The 26,468-nt window shown below is 32.8% G+C and overlaps 1 protein-coding gene across 3 annotated transcripts in view; it reads left to right on the plus strand.

The window, feature by feature from the left end:
* The window catches only part of LOC145291382 (uncharacterized), a 121,238-nt gene that overhangs the window by 21,620 nt on the left and 73,150 nt on the right, over positions 1-26,468 (plus strand). For 2 of the 3 annotated variants that reach the window (XM_080137172.1, XM_080137174.1), the window contains exon 2: positions 768-788. The exons of the other annotated variant lie outside the window; for it this stretch is intronic. In XM_080137172.1, the coding sequence (XP_079993298.1) occupies positions 768-788 (21 nt within the window). The remainder of the gene's footprint in view (positions 1-767; positions 789-26,468) is intronic. 3 annotated transcript variants of the gene reach the window in all.

A 26,468-nucleotide genomic window follows, 5' to 3' on the forward strand; every position in this document is an offset into this window, starting at 1 on the left:
CGTGAAGTAACTAATATTTCATTTGAATTCAAAAATTCTTCTACAATAATTACGTCAATTTTGGCCAAGATCAAAGTGTAGTATGTTCTTCAGATGCGGCACTTCCATTTCTCGTTCTCTTTCAGTGGAGGAGAAATCCTCCACGACTGAGACAATTTTTATTTTTTGTACCTTTTCTCCACGTTAAAAAACGACCCTGGTGTCTAACTCTGTTCTGTGGGGAGACATTGTAAATAGGTACAATAGTTACGTCAATTTCAATAGTTGGCTATTGAAATTGACGTAATTACTGTACCTATCAAATGACATTCTTCTTACAGACGGTGTCCTCGTAGTTTCCTCATATTTTGGTTTATCTAAACTGCAAAGGGCCTGGATATTTTTTCCTCTTCAGATTACAACGCCGCGTTTGAAATGTCAATTTTTTGCGCCGTCGGCATTTTCCAGCTGCTTCCGTAACCAACTTGAGTCAGAATGTAAATAAGTACCAAAAGTTAAATAAAGTTTATTAAAAATTAGTACAGAAAAAAAAATTATAAATTGATTTCTTGAACACTTTATTTTAATGGGATAGAGGCTGCATCGATTATTGGTGATTGATAAAAAATAATCCAGACTAGAGATTATAGAAAAAATTGCAAAAAGTATTTCCCTACAATGAACCCCCTTCCTCTCATCACAATAAGTCGCTGCAACCTCTTTTCCAAAACTTTGTCCAATAATTTTTATCGCTTTGTTCTTTATTCATTTTGGCTTTTTCTTTTCAGTATTGTTCAGCCCATGGGCAGGTATCTAGATTTTTTTAGTCTTTTGTATGTTATGAGTATTTTTTGTTGTTCGTGGATTGGTTTTAGTTTCACTTATAAACAGTTTTATTAACAATGAATGAATTTGTATTAATAAAACGATTAGACAACACTTAGAGTTTATATGGTTCTCGCATAGATGAGGCGTTACATTTAATTCTTATTTCCTATGAATATAATAGCCATTGAAATAAATGAATAATAAAAAAAATAAAACGAACTGGTATTTTAACATTGTATTTTAGTCAAAAATAGAACTAAGATATACAAATAGCATGTAAAATATATGCAATGAAGGTATTGAAAAAAAAATAGACACTTGCGCTTACCAAGATGGCCACCAGCAAGAACATAAGAAATGACATTGCTTAATATCTGGAAAACTACTTATTTGCGAAAAAAATTAAATGCGATATTCGTTTACAGTATACTCGAAAACCTATAAAAGTCGTCTTGGTAAAGGTGCAGCAATGCAGCATCTTTCCATCCCTCTAAAAATCCTTTAATCCTGCTAGGTTTTCGGGGGGGGGGGTGCGAAAAACGAAAATAACGTTTAAAATTCCAAAAAACAAATAATTTCCAAGATATGAAGAAATTAGTTTCAAAAAGATCACTTTTCCATATTAATTTAACGTAAAATGAGCACCCACTTTATGGCCCCCTCCCCTTTTTTTCAGACTGGCAATTAATTTTCAAGATACTAAAAAAAATACTTTTCTGCAGTTTCATGTAATAATATAATGTCGTGGCCATATTTGTTCAAACCAGACACGACAAAGTGAATTTTTAAGATAATAAAGAATTAAAATAATATATGTGCACTTGCGCATACAACAATAACCACTTATAACATAAAATATCGCAGCCGACGTACATAAATGCTACCAATACTAGCGAAATACACATTGACTCTGATGTTGAACGTTGTTCGATGGAAGGAGATATCATTATTTTTTTACAAGGAAAGAATTTTTGCGTGTGTGACCTAGCTTTTTTTTTTTTTTTAATTTTTTTTTTTTTATATTTATTTACTAGCATGGTTGCCCAGGTGTTCGGAGGTGTATGTTGAGTTAAAAAAAAAAAAAAAAGTGGTAGTAGGAAGGCAGGCTCGAACCCGTACCGCGTCTGACGTCTTTGCTGTTAGGACCACCGTCAAACCGGAAGTGACGTAGGTTTAAATTAAGGCTAGATAATCGAAAAGAGATGACTTTCGAAAATATCGGCGAAAAAAGGGACCCCTCCCTGTAGAAAAGTGCCCAGTTCAGGGTGAAGAAATTAATGTTTTTAGACAATTTTTCTGTATCTGTCGTCTGAAGGGTCGAGCTTAAAAAAGATCTTGTGAAAATCCGTCGCCTCTGTCGAAAGTTTTAGGCAGACATGCAAACATACATACATACATTTATATATTAGTAGCTCAAATTTTCGACCCAAACCAATTAAAAAGCTTGCCCTATCTCTGAATACTCTTTATGTAAAATTTCAAATGTTTAGACCATAAATTGTCTGAGTAATTTGGCAGAGACTGCAGAGGTCAAATTTTTTAAAACTTTGACCCCTATTATGACCCCTTAACATTTGTTTTGGGTTCAAATCAAGTTATTAAGTTAAATCCATGTCCAAGGAACCTATATCTAAAATTTCAAGTGTTTATACTCAAAATTGGCGAAGGAGTTTGGTAGACTTCTCAAAGGTCGAATCGTTAAACTTTGACCCCCTTAACAGCCAAACTTCTGGCCGAAAACTGATTACAAAGATTTTCCCAAATCTTAGTACCCTGTATATCAAATTTCGAATCTGTAGACTTAAAATTGACAGTTATTGTGTAGGGAAATGTACACACACAGACAGACACACACACACACACACACACACACACACACACTTTCACTTTTCTATCTATCTGTGAAAGTGTGTGTCTGTGTATATTTCCCTACGCAATAACTCTGTCAATCTTCAGTCTACAGACTCGAAATTTGATATACAGGATACTGAGATTTGGGAAAATCGTTGTAATCGGTTTTCGACCAGAAATTTGGCTGTTAAGGGGCCAAAGTTCATAATAGGGATCAAATTTAAAAAAAAATTTGACCGCTTCGGTCTCTACCAAAAATTACTCAGACAATTTCTGGTTTAAACATTTAAAATTTTACATAAAGGGTATTCAGAGATAGGGCGAGCTTTTTAATCATTTTGGTTCGAAAATTTGAGTTACTAGCCTTAAAACCTACGTCACTCCCGGCAGTGGTCGTAACCCGTTTTTTTCCTCCTTCACGGTATGGGTTCGAGCCTGCCTTCCTACTACCACTTTTTTTTTTTTCTTGGCTCAACGTACACCTCCAAACACCCAGGTAACGTCGGGCACCCATGCTAGAATAGATATATAGATAGATTTTGGCTTGAAATTTGCGCATGATTTTTGTTATGATTTTGTTTTTTTGTTCGTTGGATGGATATATTTTTTTGCCGGCGTTTATGTAATTATTAACAGGAAAATTGGTGAAAATAAAAACTTTACTTTTTGGGGCCGGATTTAATAGACAAATAAAATAAAAACAAAACAAAAATTTGGTGCTTATGCACTTATGTTACCGTTATTTTTTTTGATGGTTTAAGTGCCTCCCACAATGTTAAAAAAATACCTGTTATTAAATTGTTAGGTGAAAGTACCCACGTTATTTTTAAATAGTATTTTCAAGTTTAATTACAATTCTACGATTTTTTTTATTAAATTGTTAAGTGAAAGTACAGCAGTCTACAGCACTCTCCCGTCCCATGTTTTATTTGTTTTTTTTTGGGAGGATTTTTTTTTTTTTTTTTTTTTGCCGGAGTTTATGTAATTATTAACAGGAAAATTGGTGAAAAAAAAAACTTTACTTTTTTTTTTTTTAGCCGGGTTTATTAAACAAACAAAATGAAAGCAAAACAAAACAAAATGTGGTACTTATGCAATTATGTTACCGTTATTTTTTTTTTAATGGTTTAAGTGCCTACCCTAATGTTTGAAGAGTTTCTAATTGTTTTTAAATATTTGGAACTTGTGCCCATACGCCCCTCCTCCTCGGCACTAAAATTGAAAAATGCTGACAGTTACAAGTCCGCGACCACTGAAATTTCGACTCTATCCGGTCAGGTCACCCGGTCACATACATATTAGGGACACTAAGTAGAACCCCCCCTCTCCCCCGCTAATAAATACTGTAGCTGATAGGGATTTCACATGTACTTTCACCTAACAATTTAATAAGAACAGGTATCGTAAAACTTTAATTAAACTTGAAAGTACTATTTAAAAATAGCGCAGATCAATAAGTGCACTAGCACCAAATAACATTTCATTGTGTTTCGATCTACGACATTCCATGAGAGGTACGTACATGCTAAAGCTTTTTGTTTATCGCCACAAATGCTAATTTTGACTTTCAACAGTTTTCCTTAAAAAAAAAACAATTCAAACATTGGGAGAGGCACTTAAACCCTTAAAAAAAGTAACGGTAACATAAATGCATAAGCACCAAATTTTTGGGGTTTGTATTACTGTACACATAGATTCAAAAAAGTTATCAAAGGCAAGATAAGTTACTTTTCTACCAAACTGGATATATTTTTTGTGTTTTTATTCAATGTAACGTTTATTTAGCTCAAAAAACATGCAGTGTTTACCGATGTATTGGAAAATTCAAAATGGCGCCCAACTCTCTCTTTAACACGGTAAGTTCGGGAAAAGGTGTTATAAATAATAAACTAGACAAAATACTGTTAGAAATTTGCTCAATATATGTTACCATGACATAAGTTGACATATTCGGTGTTTTTTTTTTTAATAGTATTTTGTCTAGTTTATTATTTATAACACATTTTCCCAAACTTACCGTGTTAAAGAGGGAGTTGGGCGCCATTTTGAATTTTCTAATACATCGGTAAACACTGCATATTTTTCGAGCTAAATAAACATGTTACATTGAATAAAAAACACAAAAAATATTTTATTTATTTATTTTTTTAATTACATTTTCACCCCAAACAAGGCAAATTGCCACTTTGGTGTAGGGGGCTACTATCAGGGGCAGCAACTACTGGGGTACTATGTAGGGATTTGGGCAGCAAGATGTCGGTTCATGTTACACTTGAACTTCTGCACATCAGTACTGTTGGGGAAGCAGGGACCTGGAATGGAATTCTAAAGTCTAGCGGTTCTGGAGAAGAAACTATTGGAGTAAAAAGATCTTTTACATCTAGGGATCTCTACAATGTGGGGGTGGGATTTAGTAGCCTGTCGGGTTTGTCGAGGGTGCTCACGTCGTGGGAGCACAAGTGATTGCAGTTCGTCATCAGAGCATTCACCACTAAAATACTTGTAGAAAAGGCAGAGGGATGCAACATTTCGTCGATGGGACAGAGGCTGAAGCTTAGATGCCAGTTCAGGGCCTATCAGGTTTGCGACTCTCTTTTGAACCTTGTCAAGGAGCGAGAGACTAGTAGCAGATGCACCAGCCCAGATGTGACAGCAATACTCCATACATGGGCGAATGGTAGCCTTATAGAGGTACAGGATACTTTCGGGTCTTAGTAGTTGTCTAGCACGGTAGAGAGAGTCCACCTTTCTTGCAGCGGCTCTGGCAATGCCTTCCAGCTCATGTTTCCTGTGAACGTTAGGCCAAGGAGTTTGAAAGATGTACTCTCAGATAAAGAGTCGTTGGCCATTGCTATAGGTGGTAGAGAGAGTTTCTTGTAATTATTGAATGAAACTAGTTTAGTCTTGGCAGCATTGAACGCGACCAACCACTTTTGTCCCCATTCCACCACAGATTGGAGGTCTTCCTCTGTTTCTGCCATTTCTTTAGGAATGTGTTCATTCGTCTTCCTGTCGTGCCTGCCATAGAGTGTAGTGTCATCAGCATATATACCCATCTCAGAGGCAATTTTGTCTGGGAGGTCATTTATGAATATCAGGAACAATAGAGGTCCAAGGATAGAACCCTGGGGCACTCCCGCATTTATCCAGGTTGGTAGAAAAGTAACTTATCTTGCCTTTGATAACATTTATTTGTTATATATTTGTTTTTTTGACAACTTTTTCGAATCTATGTGTACAGTAATACAAACCCAATTTTTGTTTTGTTTAGCCTTGCTTTCATTTTATTTGTTTGTTAAATCCGGCCAAAAAATAAAAAAAAAGTAAAGTTAAAAAAAAAATACCGCAGGGATCGTAAAACTTTAAAATAATATTCACCAATTTTCCTGTTAATAATTACATAAACTCCGGCAAAAAAAATATCCATCCAAAAAAAAAAAAAAAAAAAAAAAGCACACGCAAAAATTCTTTCCTTGTAAAAATAATGATGTCTCTCTCAATCGAACAATGTTCAACATCGGAGCCGATGCGCATTTCGCTAGTAGGGTAGAACTTGTGTACGTTGGCCAATATCGCATTTAAATTTTCCACAAATAAGTAGTTTTTTGGATATTAAGCAATGTAAGTCTTTGTTATAAATGGTGGCAATTGTTGTACGCGTAAGCATGCATATTTTAAAAGGAAAATGTTAAGGTGGAAACTAGGTAAAAGTTTACAAAATGCACTCACTTTTTTTTTTATATATATATAAACTTGATGTAAAATGATCACCCATTTTTAGGCCAGTTTGTCTCGCCTGACTCAAATTAACCAATTATCGGCAACCATTTGAAAGTGAAAAATCACGCCTGCTAAGAATGTTTAAAAGTGAAAACTGATATGACGAATTTGAAATTTTGAACCTTGTTCATTCTTTAAATATTTGCCGATTTTACAATATTTTTTCTCTTCTGTTTATTTTGTAAAAAGAAAAAAACATCAAATCTCTTCATTTTCTCTCTCCATAAAAAAAGCTGCTTAAAAAGTTTTTAATTTTGAGAAAATAGAATTAGTTATTTTTGTGATATTTAAGTTTTTTCTTTTTATATAAAATTAGAAAAAAAAACCTTAGTTTCCATTAAACCCGACTTATGAGTCCTAAAATTTATAAAGAAATTAAATTACACAAAAATGGCGGATTAATATAAATTTGATAAAAATTGTCTTTTTTAGTAGGAAAAATTGTACAAAACAATTAGTTTAAAATTTACAGAAGTAAGCTGAAGTTGGATTCACTGACATTTTTAAAATTCACTCTCCATTTTTTTTTTTTTTTTTTCAAAGTGTATCTCTGCCAAGCCATAATACCAAATGATTGCGTTCTTTTCTGAGTTTTTAGTTAGTAAAAATAGCTGCTAAGAGGTAAAAAAAAAAAAATAAAAAAAAATGAAGCTTGGCAGACGTAAGTAAACTAAATGTTATTTGTACGCATGCGCAAATATATACATTAATACATTAAAGTCAGTTAATTTTAAACTATTTCTTATTGAACAAGTGAGAACAAACAATCTAAACGGGAATGAATTCAATAAATTATAAAAGGCCGCTCAGTTGTGAGAGCCGAAACAAAAAGAACAAACATCAATAAAGAATGTTCACTAGGTAAGTGCAAAATGAATGTCGATGCTCAAAATGTATAAACATTCTCCTTTTACTTAAAAATTCACCAAAAATTAGGCTATTAACCAATTGTAATTAAATTTTCAGTATTTATCAAATGATGATCACGGGAGATAATGAACCCATTATTATTATTTTTTTTTAATCTTAGTGGAAATGTGTTTGTTTACCAAAGTTAATATTTTCAGTAGTAAAAAAAAAATTAATTCATTGCTGCTGTTTTTTTTTTTTTTAATCATTATTAAAATAAAACATCGTAAATTGTAACAATAAAAGAAAAATTGTTTTCAGGAACATTACGAAAAAAGCTCCTAAAGTCCATATTATTGAATTTGATTTAACTCAATGAAAATTTTTCTCAAACTACTGATATTATGAATTAAGCATTGCTTAATATTTTCACACTAAAGATTATAATAGCAAAAAATATTTCCACTTTTTTAGGTTGCAGTTTTTGAGTAATTTTTATATGTAAGATTTTTATATTTTCGTTGTTTGCATGAATGTGAAACTTTCGGCCTAACATAATTTTTATATAATCTTGGGGGGGGGGAATTTAAAAACGGGAATACAGAAAAATAATTAAATAAAAAAAAATGGTAAAAATTATACAAACGTTCACGATAGGAATATACGGATGCACGGCTGGGGGAAAAAATCAGTACTTCCTATCTGTCAACAACTGACGTCATTTTCACGCAGCCTTTTAACTTTCTGACATTGTTGCCGTAGAATCCATTCCTAGACAATTTTGTTTTGATTTGTGCAAAGAGAGAATCTCTCGCTTTTGGGGGCTAATTAGGCTATTTTTTGTACAAACAAGGTGTTTTTTTTTTATTTAATTCAGTATCTTAGGACTTTACTAATTATCTTTGAAAAAAATAGACACTTGGGCTTACCAAGATGGCCACCAGACCCAGAAAACTTAATATTTATCTTTCAAATTCATTTTTTACAATGAATTCATTTAACTTCAAAATTTAGCTGAATTTTTCCAAACTATATTTCTCTATTTTTTATTTTTTTTTTCGTCATTATTGCACATACCTAATGTTCACATATCGTGCATGCATGAACGCCTAGACATCAACGGTAGAATTTTTTTTTTTATAATCTTAAAAATGAATAAGAAAAAAATTGAATCCGCGTCACTAAAAAACTAAAATATGGGATAATTATTAATGATTAATTTTGGGGAATACAGATGGGCAGCATTTTATCTCCTCTCTCTCTCTCTCTCTTATATATATGTGTGTGTGTAATAAAATAGAAACATTTATTCCCTTCCAGAGGGAGGGGAATTAAAGCATTGTAAACACAGCTGCCACATGTACTGACTATAGCTGGTGCATGTTTTCCGGATATTTTCATTCGCTTTTATTCAATATCGTACCTTTTAGTTTCGACAAAATTCACTCTCCCAGACATATATTTAGAAGTGAAAGCAAAATTCTTTCTCCCTCATTTTTATGTCCTTCTCCTAACCCAGTTTACACCATCACCAAATATTTCATAGGGTTCAATTATTACACGCGTCTGTTATTTCACTAATCATTTTATTTTGTTAACAGTCAGCTATTAAGGATTTCGTGCGTAAATAATGAGTGGCCCCTTAACAAGTTCCAACCAATTTCATTGGCTGTCACCATAGTTTCAGAATATTGGATTTGTTTATTTTTGAACAGTTACTAACATGGCTGCCTCATACGTTCCATCACATAAAAACATTTGTTAGCAATAGACTTTCAATGCAAACCGATTGTCTGCCATCGTCTTCATTATTTGGATAAAAATAATTTTTATCCTGTTGCAACAAACCTTACACATTTTCGGTTTTCTTTGTTTTGCACACTGACGATCAAAACAACACGTCAGCTCATTTAGCGCACATTTCCTTTTCACACATCTTTGTTCGAGCGGAAATAGTCGCTTCACTAAAATGTTTGTCATATCGCAACCAAAACAAAACAATGACCATCTTCTGCATACAACATCTCCTTTACCAAGCTTTGTGAATACTATCTTTGCCTACTTTAGCAGCTGCATTCAAATTTGTATTTACTTAATTTGAACTATTCAGTAAAAGCAGCAATCAAGTTATGCGGTGATTAAACTTTACATTTTTCTGTATGTTGTTGCCTACATTGTTAGGTGAAAGTACAGAATAGTTACGTGACACCCTCAGCTTCATAATAATGCAATCATTTTATCACGGTAACTTATAAAATTACAAAAGATTTGGGGTGGGTGGGGGGCGTTTCATTTACAGATCAGTAAGTAGTTATTTTAATGTATACATTAACTAAATACATTAAAACAATGCTTTGAATTAAAGTTTTTTTTTTTTTTCTTATTTACATATTTTGTTGGGAGGGTAGGGTCTGTTGTTTCGATTACTTTTCCCCAATACATTAACAGTTGTTACTAATTAATTTAATACATGCATTACAAAAAACAAAAAACAAAAAAAAAAAACAATAACAACTGCTTCTTTTGTTTGTTACATTGCTAGGTGAAAGTACCGAATTCCAAAGAACAAGGCATGTAAATGCTTTGCAATACTTTTCAATAATTATTTATAAAAGAATTTTCTTTGTTTATTAGGCACCTCCAAAATTCATCATATAATTACCCCCCCCCCCGCCTATATGTAACACGAATGTAACTTTATTCTAAATTAATATTATCAATATAACTTTTGTACCATTTAAAAGAAGGGCAAAATAAATTAATAATTTAAAAAAAAAATTTTCATCGTATGAAAATAATAAGGCGAAAATCGTGTTTACATAATTCGCGCTTTAAAATAACGTTCCCATGTAGTAAGCATTTTGAACGTGAAAACATACCAGTGTTTAATAAATCTAGCAAAGATCAACTAATGGTCAGATTTTCGTGAAATTTTCGATACTTATACATTTTAAAATGAAATTACATATAAAATGCAGTTTCTGTAAAAGATGCGAGGGGAAATTTTTTTATTTTTTTATTTTAGTGCGCCCCCCCCCCGCTTTATTTTTTCGAAATTTGAACAAAATATATTTAAATCTATCGAAATTTCTATTTATTATGAAAAATAAGATTTCAAATAAGTAAAAAGTATTTAATTTTTAAAAATTTAAATACATGTATGGAACAAAAACTTGCAATTAAAAAATTGATATAAATTTAATATTATGTTTTTAAATAGCGTTTTTTCTAATTAATATATACTATAATCAGTTGGATTGCCAAGAAAAAGAAACTTCCTAAAAATTAATTTTTAAAAGATTAAAATTCCATTATTTCAAAATGTCCCGTTACAACATAGATTTTTAATTAATTGTGTTAAAATTTTTTAAAAAGAAGTCTTGATATAAACATGGCTCTTGTAAGCTATTTTATTGCCAGATTAAAACCGATTTGAAAATATTATTGCACAAATATTAAGCATTTTGTAGGTCCCACTCATATTTTGTTTGTCTCTTTTTACCAAAGAAAATATGGGAGCCGGTAATTAACACTCGTATATATTTAGTAAAACTGTATTTCATATTTAATATACAAATGTTGATAATATTATTAATCGTTCAACTGTGTAAATCTTTAAACCTAACAAAGATTCATTATTAATTGCAGTTTGAAGAAAATAAACACAGGTTTTAAAAGATCATTAAGTCGCTTCTGCTTTTCCATAGTTTAGTTAACACAAGTCATGGGAACATGCGTTCCATTTTTCACAATCGTTTACAATGTTTACAATCTATTTTTAATTAAAATTTAAAATTTTCTAAAATATTGTTTATGTATGTTTACATTTTGTTTTAAAGTAAAATTAAGAAATTAATTTTAAAAATGTTGCTTATATCCATTTTCATTCAAAACGGTTACTTTTCATTAGCTTCACCGGGGTTTTTACCTAAATTTTATGAATTTCAGAACGAGGCTCGTCTGCTGGACGTACTTCTTTAAGTTGCACCTAAATATCATAAGAGTATTTTACGACTGGACTACGCTGGGCGGCCTGCTAGTTTCTCTATAAATATAAAAATAAAATTGACATTTTGGGCTTCCATAAAAATTTTGTGTGCCGATAGTCATTTGTTATGATTGACTGAAGGCTGTTTTTTGTTATTAAATGCTTTTTGGGGAATAATTATGCAATTTTTAATTAAAAAAACTTATTTTTTGTTCAGTATCTCCAGACTGTAATTTACTAATTATCTTAGAATTAGTTCCAGAAAATTAATATTTATTTTTCAAGGGATTTTTACAATTTATTTAAATTTCAAATTAGTTGAATTTTCAGATTTTCTTAGCCATCGTGATATATTTTTCATTATAACTTCTTTTTCACTTATAACTTCTTTTTCACTTATAATGATACACTTTTTCTTTTTAAAGATTAAGATTTTTATCTTTTCAAACACGATTTGAAAAATAATAAAAAAAGAGATGTATTAAAAAAAAATTATAAACCGGCTTTTTATAATCATGGACCCCATAATCTGACCATTTTTTGGCACATACCTACCAAACTAATTTTTTATCTCCCAACAAAAAGGAGGGTAGACCTGTAAATTCACCTTTGTCCGTTCGTCTCTCTGCACTTTTCTCAATAACTACACCTTGGAATTTCTTGAAATTTTGCACAAGCATTAAACATGATATGAGTAAAAAAAAACAAAAAAAAACAGAATGGATTTCCTGGGAAAACTCCGGTTGCCCCAAAGAGGTAGGTGCCTTTCAGGCTAAAATGGCTAAAATTGACACTTGTGCTTATTAAAAAAAAAAATTCATGCCTTGGATTTTTATAAAACTTTCTGAAAAGTTGTAACTAACTGATTTCTATATAATTTTTGTCTATACTTCGCAATAACTCTTGGATGTGTCCCAGGGACTCTTTTAGGGCCAATAAAAACACTCCATTTTTGGAACTATTTTACCATATTTGTCCAAAATTTTCTGTGTATGTCTGTTTAGTAGTTTTGCATGGTGCTGAACTCAAATTTAAATTTTAAGGCCTTGGTTACTTTTTGGCCTAAATGGGGGGATAGGGCAAATGATGGACTTAGTCATTTCTTTTTTTGTTTGGTGCAGAACTCAAATTTACATATCTTAAGACTTAAAACTGCACCGTTTGTTCATTTTCACCAGGATTTGGTGTCCCTTGGGAACTTTTGAGACTAAATGGGGGGGGGGGGGTTAATGTTAAACTTTTTTATGCCTCATTCACTGTGCACTCACAAGGGACCATGCATGCTTCACTTGTTCTATTTTATTTTTGTCTTTTAATTAGATAGAATAGTAAATTTTATGTTTCTAATGAAAAATCCATCAATCAAACTATGGTGATGCGATCTTAAATGCAATTTACACAAATTTTATATTGGAACTAAAAAAAAATTTGACGTACATTCGAAAGTGAGTGGCTTTTCTTTTCTTTTTTACATCTCAGCCTTCCATGTGTCCTCTAATATAGTCGGAAAACATTGAAATTTTGGGAAACTTTGAATTAGTGTCTCATGGTTTCAATTTAATTAAAAAATATGTCTTTAAGGTTTTTAAGAGGTTTCTTTCCCTTTTAACCAATTACAGGCAGGAGCATGAAGATATTCACAAATTTATGTAGAAATGTGTTTTTTTTTTTTTTGTTTTTTCTTTTCTTTTTTCAAAAGCTGATTTTGTGTGACATGGATGAAGGTGTGGGTTAGTTAAGCTGGGGAGAGGGGTTTGATGGCCAAAAAAAGTTAAATTTTTTTTTTTTCTACAAAAATAGGGAAACAATATTTAATGTTTTAGAGTATGTTTTTTTTTAATTGTCGGTACTAACTCCGAAGAGGAATCCATAGGTTAGCAGTGTTGACCACCTTACTTAAGAGGACCCCCCCCTCTTTTTTTTCTTCCTTTTTATTGCTTTCTGAATACTTTTCTTCTGACCATGCCTTTGTTGCTCATTTTCAGACACTGCTAGAAAGAATGACCAAATAAACACAGAACAAACTCGTTTGCCCATGAAACAGAAACTGATAAACAAGCAAAGCTCGTTAACATCCCCACCTTCATTGTATAGACTCGTGGACCATGCATCACCCACCACAAATTCTTTTCTTTAGTCTAAAAGAATAAAAACACTAAAAAAAAAAACTTTTCACACTCATAAAAACTTTCATTTAACATAAAAGAAAACGCAAATACTTTGCATTAAATAACTAAAAAAAAAAAAAAAATGCAAAAAAATTTTCTTTTATATCCAAAAAATCCATAACTAAAAAAAAAAGAAACAAAATTGAATAATACACTTTAACAAGTTATAAGACCCTCGCCCTGTAAAAAAACCCTTCTCATTTAATAAAGTCCCCTTCCCATTTAAGGAACTAGTGACCCCCCCCCCCCAATCAAACTAAATCTACTTATGTGCCAAAAAATAAATAAATAAAATAAGTAAAATAAGTAAAAACAATGACACGTTCCTATTTATTGCAACCTGACCTGGAAGTGTTCATTTAACATTAAATTTATATAGGAAAGTGATCTTCCTACTATAGTTCAAATTATATAGGATACCTTGGGGTAAAGTGAGCCATCTATAGTTTTCTCCCAACTTAGTTTTTTTTTCAGTGTTTGATGCTTCCATTATGGATTGCGTCAGGCATTGTTTTTTTGTGATATGGCTATTGAAATTGTATTCTTGATGCTCTACATTCCGATGAAGAGTGTTAATATCAAGATATGTACTTTTTCACTATCCAATAAAAAAAAAAAAAGGTTTACCGATTTCTTTGTATACAACCAAAGAACGCTGGTACACAAAATTCTTGAAATAAGACAATATCAGTATAATTGCAAAACACTTCAAATTTAATCATGGAAAGATTTGTCTCAGCATTAAAGTTGATCACTCTGAGAATGATGTTTTACTTCATAATGATTTCCATTCACAATGAAAACTGCCAATGTAAAGTTTTGGTTGTTTGAAATATTCTATGCATTAGTTCATTTCATGTTTTGCATTTGTGACCTTATGGGACATGAATTGATATGTGACATCTGTGACGAGTATATACGTGGCAAGTGATACTGAAAAAAAAAACTATACTATAGCAAATGTTAAAGTGAACTAATGTCCAGACGGTAATGTGATAAATGGGGGATGTTTTTTCAGAGTACCAACGCGTGCGACTTTTCTCAAAGAGAAATACTGAACTGCCTATTTCCCTTTGCCCCTGCCCTTTCCCAATACCAGGGAAGATCATCAGTCTGTCTTTGGGCAGGGTAAATAGGATGGGGCATTAACACTTCCCCGCTTTTCTTTTTGGTACTAAAGATGAACTTTTCAAGAGAGAGCATAAAAAAGTTATTTGCAGAGAAAAGAAAAAAAAAAGTAATGGTTGAACAAAATTGTATGACTCTACATTTTGGCCTTTTGGTCAAGATCAAAGTATAGTATCTGTTCTTCAGATGCTGCACTTCATTTTCTTGTTCTCTTTCGTTAGAGGAGAAATCCTTCACGACTGAGACAATTTTTATTTTTGTACCTTTTCTCCACGTTAAAAAACGACCCTGGTGTCTAACTCTGTCCCGTGGGGAGGCATAGTAAATAGGTACATTTTAAAATTAGATTGATTTCTTGGGTTCAGATGTGAATCCAAGAATTTTAAAGGAGGGGACTCCCTTTTTGGTTAAACCATCAGCAAACTGTTTATCAGTGCGTATCCAAGATATCTCTGCAATTTCTCCTCTGTCAACCATTTCTCTAAGAATTGCCATTTCAATTCGTAGTCTTTTATCAAATATTTGTGTGGTAGAATGGTTTTGCATGTTATCTTGATATTAGTAGGGTTGTCTTCCAGTTGTAACAGATCTAATATCAATGTTCTGTAATAAAGACAGGCTTCAGTGAGATCAACCATGGCCAAAGTCTCTGCACCAAGAGTGCTCTTGACTATTCTTTTGATGTGTTTAGATTGCAAGACTATTGGCATATATTGGTTATTATTACCTACCAAAGAAATTATGTAGCCACCTTGTGATCCACCGTCAGTTTGGTTAGCAAAGGATGCATCGCTGTATGATTTGCAGCAATTTAAGGTTTTCCAGATTTGGAATATGAATTTGGGATTTCTTTCTTTTTTTTTTTTTTTTTTTTTTTTTTTAATGGTTTGAGTAATTTGTTTAATACACTGAGGTCAGGTCTTGTTTGGCATTGGATTCTTTGTTAGTGTAGACCCATCTTGTGCTTATTTTTGGTTGGCCCTGATCTAGCACTTGTGTGTAGACTTTATGTTCAGCCCAACTTTGGAGTTCTCTCGTCCTGGTTTTGTCATATTCGTCATTAGAGGAGTTAGTAATTGGATTTACTTTTGGGGCTTGTTCAGTGAGGGTTTGATCGTCATTATTGGTTTCCCATTCCAAAACCCTGTTCTCAAAATCCAGCCAGAATGGATCACCTTCCTCCATAACAACGTTCATTAAATATTTATTTTTACCGGTGGCTTTACCAGCTCTACTGATCACATTCAGTTTCCTCCATTCTTGGTCTTCATCATTGGTGAATTTGCATATTATAGTTTGGCCTGGTCTAGGCAGTTGCACAGATTTGGTGATCATTTTTGGTAGTGTGCCACATACATTAGATCCATTCTGTTGAGGATTATCAGCAGTTTCACTCCCGTCATCTACTGGCATATAACCACTTGTGTCATTATTTTGGCTCTGAGGTTTTATTTGTCAACTGGTGTCATGGTGCTCAGAGATGTTATAATGTGTGTCAGGATATAAAATTAAGCGCGAGGGATGCACTCTAAAATATGTGGCTCCATGTTTTTTCCCAGCCTATGACAATACCAGAACCAAGCCATCTATCAGATTCATTTCTTTTAAAAAGAACAAGGTCACCATTTTTGTATTGATCAATTATGGAGGTCCTCACTTGATGACGAAGGGCTTGTCTTAATTTTTCAGAGATTTCACACTCTATGAAACCTTTCCTTGCAGCATGCATTGCATTGAGGTTGTCAGCAACAATTTAGCTAGTACTTACACCTTCTAGTGCAGAGAGTTAATCCTTCAAAAGGGAAAGCAGGTTAGGATTTTTACCAAAAACCAGCTGGTTAGGATTTGGCATTGACAGCCCATGATAGTGCAACTTCAAAATTACACTGGACATCTTCTAATGTCTTCTTGACCATTTCTCACAGAACACCAGTGTGCCTTTTATTTAATCCATTACTCCAAGGAGATTGTGTGGCAGTGGTACAGACTATAATATTCAAGTTTTGAGCCACGTCTTGGAAGATTTGATTGTCAAATTCTTTGCCATTATCAGTAAGAAAGGCTCTTGGGGCACCAAAATATGCAATCCCGTGTTTGAAGATAGCAGTAAGGATATCAGAACTTTCCTTACCTGTAAGCTGGACAGCAACGCTATATTTTGTTGCATGGTCAACCAGGTGTAGTACTTTATGTCCATTAATTTCCTTTATGTCCATGGCTACAATCTGGTTGAAATAAGTTCCTAAGGGAAATCCTACAACAGGTTGAGATGCAAGTTTTTTTTTTTTTTATACCTGATGCAGGTCTGACAAGTAAGAGGGAGTTTCCTTAAGATGTCCATAAATTCAGCATCTTTTAAACCAGCATTTCTGACAAGATCATATAGTTTTTGTGCACTGAGATGGCTGTATTGTTGATTGTGGCAATTTTTAATTTTTCTTCTTTGCCTTTTTTATTAATATTGTTTAGAAATAGAATATATCATAACTTATCCCGGTCCGGTAGAGTTCTGGATATAGGGATGTGGTAGTAGCCAGAAGTGGTGCACAGTAATTTTATTCTTTTGCCAAACAGTTTCACTGTGTCAACATTAAAGTTGAGGGTCGTCTCCGCCCTTTTCATTGCGTGTTGCTTAATAACAGGAATATTAGCAACAACAACATCACTTGTTATTTTAATGTTCATTTTAGCAATGATACATGGTAGAGTTACCCTTTGGAGTGATTTTATTTTAATGCCATCACCGAATTTGAAGGACTTTGTCTAAAAAAAAAAAAAAAAAAATAGGATCTCATTTTCATTTTTGGGTAAAATACGATGGGGTGATTACTAAAAATAGACCAACATTCGGCGATAACTCCCAAGTGAACCGGCCATTTTTTTTTTTTTTTTCATTAATTTAACTTTTTTTTTCATTTTTTTTCTTGCAAATTTTTTTTCATAGTTTTTTCTTCTTGAAAATTCTTTTTGCTTATTGAATTAAACCGTGCACCATTTATGTTTTTTCGGGAATTTGATTTTTAAGTCCTTCAACTCTAACACCTGGTAAATACATTTTTTTTTTTTTTAATCATTTCAAATTTCTAGATTTCATAAACATCTGTAAAAAGAGGGAATAATTTTGAATCATTATTTTTTTAAACTTTTAATTTAGAAAACGCTTTCTTTTCTCTTACTAAAACTTTTGCATCCAACAATTGAAATATTAATAATCAAATGTTATATTTTTCAGAAAAAAATTTTTTCACTTCGGAATCGCAACTATTTCGCGTTTCAATGAAGTTGATTGTGTTTTTTCTTTTGTTTTGTTTTTTTTTAGGGGAGGGGGATATGTTTTACAATGGACAAAAGAACAAAAAAAAAAAAATGGTCTAAAACAAATATGTATACTAAATGTTATCAAAGGCAACATTATTCTTCTGCTTGCCTAGATATGTTTTTGGTGTTTTGGTGCAAATAACATTGCATTAGCAGCCAATTTTGGAGAATGTATAACAATGTTAAAGCATTTTAATGGAAAACAAAATACTAGAAAACAAAAGTCCTGTGTCCAATCTGTCAAAGAGAGATGACAGGCGAAATGGTCAAAAAGTGAAACAAACTAGAATTTGGGACTCCATTCGTAGATTTTCACCAGTGTTTTTAACTAATTTAAAAGTTTTTTAAAAGCTTTTTAAGTTTGAAATGCAAGTAATAAAACCAAAACGAAGATGGCAACATGATGTCTTTGAAGTCCTGATAAATGTCAGTGATATTTATTCAGTGGATTTCTGCCATTTAAATAATTAAAAAAAATTATTTAATTTATTCTCCAGTTTTGAACGATTCTGGGAATTCTGAATGTGAATTGCCATCTTTGTTTTCGTTTTTATTTAAGCTCTCATCTTTGTTTCAAACTTGAATACTTTTAAAATAAATTAAACCCCCAAAACTTATCAAGGTAGGTAGAAGAGTAACTTATCTTACCTTTGGTGACATTTATTTGTTATATATTTGCTTTTTGGTCAGTTTTCCATTTTGTTCTTCATTGTAAAACATACCTGTTTTTTTTTTTTTTTTTTTTTTTTTTAAACTAATTGCTCATGATCGTATTTTTTATCATTAAAATTATTTTTACCTTTATATACCAAAAGACTTTAATACCCCCCCCCTTTTTTTACTGTAGGGTGGGAAAGTAAGGGAGATAATTTTCAACTTTTATTTTCAACAAAGATTTTGCGTATTTTGTTTTTCCTGTTTATTTTTAGATTTTTGGTATTTGTGCTAAATACAGGCCGTACTGAAATATTTAGAAACCTATTCTTAACATGGGAAAGAGGACATGTTTGGTAACTGTTTTGTACTTTCATCTAACAAATTAATAGATAAATGATAACCGTAAAATTTTAATTTAACATAAAAATCACATATATAAGAAATAGCACAGTCTGTATTCTATATAAGTACCAGATTTTCTTGTTGCTAATTCATTCAGAAAGACAAAACTTATTTTTCTTTATTTTTTAATTTTTGAGATGAGAATTGATTATTTGTATTTGGATTCTTCTCACCTTGAGTGTCATTTTCACAACAAATTTTGAAATACAAAAATGGAAATGCACTTTACCAAAAACTAGCAAGGATGACTAACATTCCTATGCAAATGCCATAATCTTGAGCTAGTATTATCAGGTTTAACATTCAAACTACCAGTCAGCTCCAAGAGAAGACAAAGGATCACAAAACATGTATGTCATGAGCTTGTCCAAGACAGAATTCACAACAGTTAGTAAAAAAAACATCAATTGCAAACCGAAATCTCAAATGACCTCACTTTCTTCCTGGAAAGTATACCATGGACTGATGACAAAACTAGCACCCAAGAATACCTGGGTATATCATATAAGAAACAATGAAAGGAGGTTAAGTCTCACCAAATAAAAAAAAATTGAAAAATCTCAAAACTAAGGATGTTAAACTCCATATACCATTCATGACTAAGAGCCATTATCGATAAAAGTAAACATTCGCTAAGGAATTGGTGCTAAACAAAGGTCCCAACTTCGTCACAACCATCAGATTCCATACTTAGATATGATAGTTCCAGTAGAGGAGGTAGTCTTAAATAAACCAAAGTCGCAAGATGAACTAAGGTGGAAAGTGGGACAAGCACTTGAGAATTCAATACCTATGAAGCCTAACCTCTCAAAGGGAGAAGTGTTGGCTATCAAGCCACTAAACAGTGATGATAGCAGAATACTACCAGCAGACAGTGTTAATGGAGAGAGTGGAATATTCCAAGAAATTGGCAAATCTAATAGGATCTAGTGGCTACTGTAAAGTGAAAGGAATCCAACTTTGAAAACAGAAAGGAAGCGGTCACAGATCCTCAGTAAGAACAAAGATTTAATACCACCTGCAAAATACAGACATCAAGCTACTACATCTATACAACCTCCCTAAGATTCATAATGACAGTATTCCATTAGGGTCGAGGTTTAACATCCATTGAGCCAATTCCTGATGGATATAATTACTTCAATCATAGGCAAATCTCCATCGTACATGAGGAATTCAGCTCATATCATGGAAATAATAAACAAGGCTCTCATTTAGTCCAACCAGATGATGGGTCTAGATGTAGTGAGCCTGTTCATGGAACTATCCACTGATGGAGACTCTTGACAGTTGTATGCAATAAGGAATACGCCTGCATCCCAACTGACAATATGATGGAAATGTTGACCTTCTGTATAGAAACTACATACTTTACATACTTCATGATAGGATCTGATATATACCGTCAGGAATAAGGTCTGGTGATGAGATCAGTACTGGCCAATGTATATATGTATGTGTGTGTATAGATATATATATATATATATATATATTTTTTTTTTTTTTACACAGTGGTCACCACTTATCAAGGCCCGGAAGCCACTCAGGGATAAGGGTTATTGCAAGTACATTACGTTAGTGTGGAGATTTGATGAAGTGTTTACTTAAGGGGGCGGTTCATTAGGAATTTGTTAACATTGGATTTGAACACATCCAAGTTGTAGTCAGGTAGGAAGCAGGCAGATGGAACAGAGTTCCACAGGCGTACAGTTCTAAGAAAGAAGCTTTGTTCATGGAATCCACGTTTTGATTTAGGCACAGATAAAGAGTGGGGGAAATTTTTCACAGTGGATTCAGCTAGACGGGTGTTTTTCGTGAAAGATTGGCGGGGGGGGGGACCAGAGATTGGAGTTCAGACGAGCACCTACCATGGAAATAACGATAAAACAAAGATAGGCTCGCAATGTCTCTTCTGTGGGAGAGAGGCTGCAGGGTAGAGAAAAGGGCATCCCCCACTAAGCCACGAAGTCTATTTTGTACTCTGTCAAGGCAGGATAGGCTGTTTTTAGCAGCCCCTGCCCAGATATGGCAGCAGTATTCCATCCTTGGACATACTTGGCTTTTATATAGATAGAGAATTGCATCAGTATTGAGATATCTTCTGGAGCGGTAGAAGGATCCCACCATCTTTCCAGCAACCTTGGCAACAGACTTGATGTACGTGTTCCATTTCAGATCAGGAGTAAAGGTAAAACCCGGAAGCTTGTCAAAACACGGGGTCTCTCCAAGACGAGAGCCCTCCATCCCAATTGATGCCAGATGGGGATCAGAGCGTTGATGATGTAAGGATAGGAGTTTGGTTTTAGATGCATTAAAGGTAACCAGCCACGTCTTCCCCCACTGAACCACGCGCTTGAGATCAGAGGAAAGAGAATCAGAGAACTTTTTCATTTACAGCCTTTGATGTGTTACCGTAGATGGTTGTGTCATCAGCATAGATGTCAACAAATGATTTAAGTATGTGTTTTGGGAGATCATTGATGTAGATCAGGAAGAGAGTTGGGCCCAGGATGGACCCTTGAGGGACTCCAGCATTAATACTGTGGGCCTCTGATTTCTGCCATCAACCACTACTCTAATGAGCCTATCAGAGAGAAATGATTTAATAATTGAGAAAACATTTCCAGTTATACCGTAGCTGGAAATCTTGTGAAGTAGACCCTTATGCCATACTTTGTCGAAGGCCTTTGATATGTCAAGAGCAATTGCCCTAGAAAGGAAGCCTTTGTCAAGAGATTCACTAATCCTATGAGATATAACCGTCAGCACATCTGCGGTAGATCTTGCAGAGCAGAAACCATATTGTGTGTCACTAAGAATGTTGTTTCTGCTGAGGTGGTTGACTATTTCTCTATTTAATATGGATTCCAACAACTATATATATATATATATATATATATATATATATATATATATATATATATATATATGATTAATTTTTTTTACTATAATAATTAAATACCTACAGACACTAGTGTTTCATCCTTTCGGGAATCTTCAGTGCAGGGTGTCACGATTAACACCAGTCAACAGATTCGAACTTGACAACATGAGCCATCTCTGGCTTGATTAGGAAAGACCGTATCCACACACACACACACACATATATATATATATATATATATATATATATATATATATATATATATATATGGAGTACTTTGAGGAAATGGCATTAGAATCAACATCACTAAAGCCAACAACATGGTTGTGATATGTGAATGACGCATTCATACTCTGGCCCTTACCAGGAAGATGTTCAAGCATTACTAAACCATGTGAGCTTCATCCTTCCATTTATACAATTCACAATGGAAAAAGAGTATAACAACAAATTATCGCCTGTACTGGTAGGCGTTTTATGTCATCTGTATACTGAAAGCCAACTTCACTGGACAGTACCTAAACTTCAACTTCTACCATCCATATAATGTAAAGAAAGTAACCGTCTGTTGCCTACAACACCGAACGAAAGCAATATGTAGTAACATCAATGCATATCAAGAGGGGATGGACAGTTTAAGAGAAACCCTCCACTGAAACAACTATCCAGAGAGCATGACATCACCTCCAAGAAATGTGGACACCACTGGAAAACTCATCAGTTTGCATGCCATACATGAAGGGTTGTTGGAAAAACTTAAAAGAATATGTAATCCATATGACATCACGACAGCATTCAGGAGCGATTCAACTCTCTGGAAACAGCTTGTGTGAGTTGAGCCTGCTACAGAAAAATCATGACTAAAACTAAGATATTCCATGTAACTGTAGAAAACTATACAAAGGTGAAACATGCCTACTGTAAGTAAAGTTAGGAGAACATCAAAAAGCTGTAATATTTGGAAAAATTAAAATATCAGATATGGTTGGTCCATATATGGAGGTAAAAACGAAATTATCTACCTTTATGGGAGGAAGTAAAAATTATAGACAGATAAGAACGGTGGAGAGTAAGACAACTGAAAGAAGTAGCATATATGATGGATGACAACTAATTACTAAGTAGACCTAGTATAGAATTTAAAACAATATGGGAACCGTTAATTATGAGTAAAAGATAAGTAATATATATATAGTAATGGTTTTACAATAGGGTTTGCACAGTCTTAAAAAAGCCTTATTTCTATTATTACCTTGAAAATATGGAAAATGTCTTGAAAAGGCCTTGAAAATCATATTTATATTCAGTAAAAATGTGCATCGGAATATTAAAAAATAAAATCGAAGTAAACATTAAAATATTTTTTAAATTTAAAAAATCCAAATACATTCTTGTGAAATTGCATCATATTATTTCCGGTATTGTGGATGCAAGAGTTATGTCCCTTTTATTGCAAAACTATTTAATGTTTACCATATACTCTGCGGATGGATCCGTAATAAAATTCTAAATCAAAATCATTACTATTAAAACCTTGTTAAAATGTTGGGCGCTTAAGTAGTTCAAAACGTTAATGCAAAATAGATAACCAGCATTGACTAAGCAAAAACAAGTATTTTTTGCAAAAGATAATTTGAGACAGACAATGAAAAAATTTCAAGTAAAGGTAAAAGACGTCTCCACAAATTGCCATAGTTTTCGAAAAGGAAACAGATATTTAAAGAACAAAAAATCAATACTATATCTGAGCCATGGTTTCTGAAACAGTTTAGGAAAAGGAAACAAATTAACAAACTGACAAAGTAATAATAGTACATGATTACTATACCTGAACAGTTATAATCAGTTAATTGAAAAAGGAAACAAGTCAATTAACAAACTAAAAATGAAACAATATTAAGTAACAAAATAATTAAACTTATTAATTAACATTCATATACTTTTCCCTTTTCTGCCAAAGAAATTTCATGAGATTAAGGTGGGTCCCCAACAATTTTCCTGTATCTTTTGGAATGAGACCAAAAACCTTCATTTTAAAATAAGAAATTTGTTTTTCTTTATTTTAGTTAATCGTAAATACTAATAAAAAACATGTAAATTTCAGTGTTAATTATGCATTTTGGTCCCTTTAACAAAGGGGGGGGGGGACCCTGTAAATTCACCCTTGTCTGTTCATTTGTCCACACTTTACTTACTAAGTAGACATAGTAACACAACATGGGAACAGTTAATTATAAATAATAGATTATATATATATATATATATATATATAATCTATTATTTATAATTAACTGTTCCCATGTTGTATGTATATATATATATATATATATATATATATATAGTAATAAAAATTAATAATTGTGATATTTACAACTAGAAAAAACTAGGTTTAAGGCTCTCAAAATTCATGCTAGAACTGTCTGCAAGAACTTGTGGTGCATTGATTAGGGTACTTGGAAAAATCAATTGTAAAAATGATATTCTCTTGAAAGTTGAAGGTTCAGTTCTGAGTGCGGGGAACCGAGGAATACAATTGTGAATTACCCAAGACCTCAATTCAGTTCTAGCTGACAGAACAAGAGCATGCTACTCTCCTGAAGTTCTGTTTGAAATTCTGTCTAAATTCCCGTTATGTTATTGTGTTAAGATACACCTGCAGAAGGTTGGAGGTTAACATCGATTAAAACATGAAAATAGCCCTCAAGATGAAAACAGTAGTTCGATAAATCCAAATAATACGAATAAGCAATCCTCACCAAAAAATGTTTAGAAATGTAATATCTTGCTTTGCCAACCCCAGGAAAAACCCTCTAAAATACTTGAAAAAAAAAAAAAAATCCTTATGCACAAGTTTTACTTTTTTTGTTGATTAATATTGAAACATTAACTGATTCCTTGGAAAATTTTGTGGTAATTTAAATGTGGAAACAAGAGAGCTTGATATGATCTTTAAGGATTTTGATGACGGTGCAGAGCAACAACTTGTGTAGAAGTTAAAAAGCATAAGCTTCAGTGAGGCATCACACCATTCAGACCACTATTAACAGTTTATTTGTGGGGAAAATAATGCTCCCAACTCCTGTAGAACATTGCGTCCGCTTTTTCTTAATGTTATTATCCCCACAACTAATAAGTCGGGCAGAGTAGGAAGCAAAAGTTGGCACCAAAGCCTACAATGTAAAAATTAGAATGCAGCATCCCATGAAAGATTTGAAGTTGAACAAGCATGTGTCAAGGCTAGCTGATGCCGAGTGCATACTTTGTGTCAGCAAGCAGGCAGCCTGAACAAATTGTTAATTCATTGCTCAATGGTTCCAGATCTACAGATGTTCTGAGGATATACTAGAAGTTGTATGAAAATCTTGATGATGGTGGTGTGGTTCCTGATAAAAGTAGTGACTTAGAAACTAAAAACGGTCTTGGAAGAAAAATAATTTCTCTCAGATCAGAAAAGTATTACATCAACACATACGTCAATGGTGATACATATTTATGTATTGTTTCCACATTGACTACCAACTATGGATTAAGAAATCAGGACCAGTGAGTGATTCAATTTGCATCTCTGGAGATGATGCAATTTACAAGAAAACTGATCTCTATTTCGTTAGATGCAACACTGCTGGTGAAAAAAATGCAGTGTCAACAAACAGCAGTCAGATGAAGCGTTCCTTTAGTACATACATGAGGTTACACTTCTGTGAAGCACAGTTTGTTGCTTTTTGCATCATCAGTTGTCAACAATTCTTAATGTTGTATTTTCATCAAGAAAACTTTGATAAAATGAACGAATTTTGAAAGGATGATGAGAAACTTGTGCAAAAAATTCAAATGAGTGAAACTAGACTATATTTTGCACGTGGCAATTCATCATGTAATTGAGTTGATGGGTATGTATGATGGCTGTAAAGATACTTGTTGAAGAAATTTTTGGAAACGTTTGGAATTTTAATTTCTTTTAAGGAAAAGTTAACCGATTGAATTGCTTATTGATTTTCTGTAGATTACTTGACTTTTCTGTTCTGTTGTGAAGCAGAAAAATGGCATCCTAAAATCATTGAATAACAAACCCAAATGATCACACAAATCTTGTGCATGGCTTTTCAATCTAAAATTTAATATTGAAGATATTTTACTTGATTAATAAATATTTGTAATTGTCTGGCTATTCTTGTTGTATATTGATTAATCAATTCTACTGTGTTTATTGTTTCTAATTCATTGTAGTTTGTTGTTATTGATTGCAGTCATATTATTAATGAATTTTTGATTGAATAAGTTTTTCAATTGAAAGTACTGAATAATCTTAATTGCAGTACCACTTGTGTATAAGTTGAGTGGCTGAGAAAGTTTTTCGTCCTGTTGTTATTTTACCACATCACACTTTAGGATTATTTTGATTTGAGTTCTCATAAATGGGAAATTATTTTCATCTAAATAGAAATTTTTTTTGAAAATTATCCCCCCCCCCAAAAAAAAAAAAAATCGGGAATTTTAGTCCAGCCTTAAGATTAAAATTGCCTAAGATGCTCTTAAGAAAGTCATACACCTTCAAATAAAACATTTTATCACAAAATAGCATTCCAGGGCACTATTTAATTAATTAATTTTTTTTTTAAACTTTAATTAACCTAAT

This window comes from Euprymna scolopes, chromosome 12 (genome assembly GCF_053919585.1).
Source record: "Euprymna scolopes isolate OS-2025 chromosome 12, ASM5391958v1, whole genome shotgun sequence".
Lineage (NCBI taxonomy): Eukaryota > Metazoa > Mollusca > Cephalopoda > Sepiida > Sepiolidae > Euprymna > Euprymna scolopes.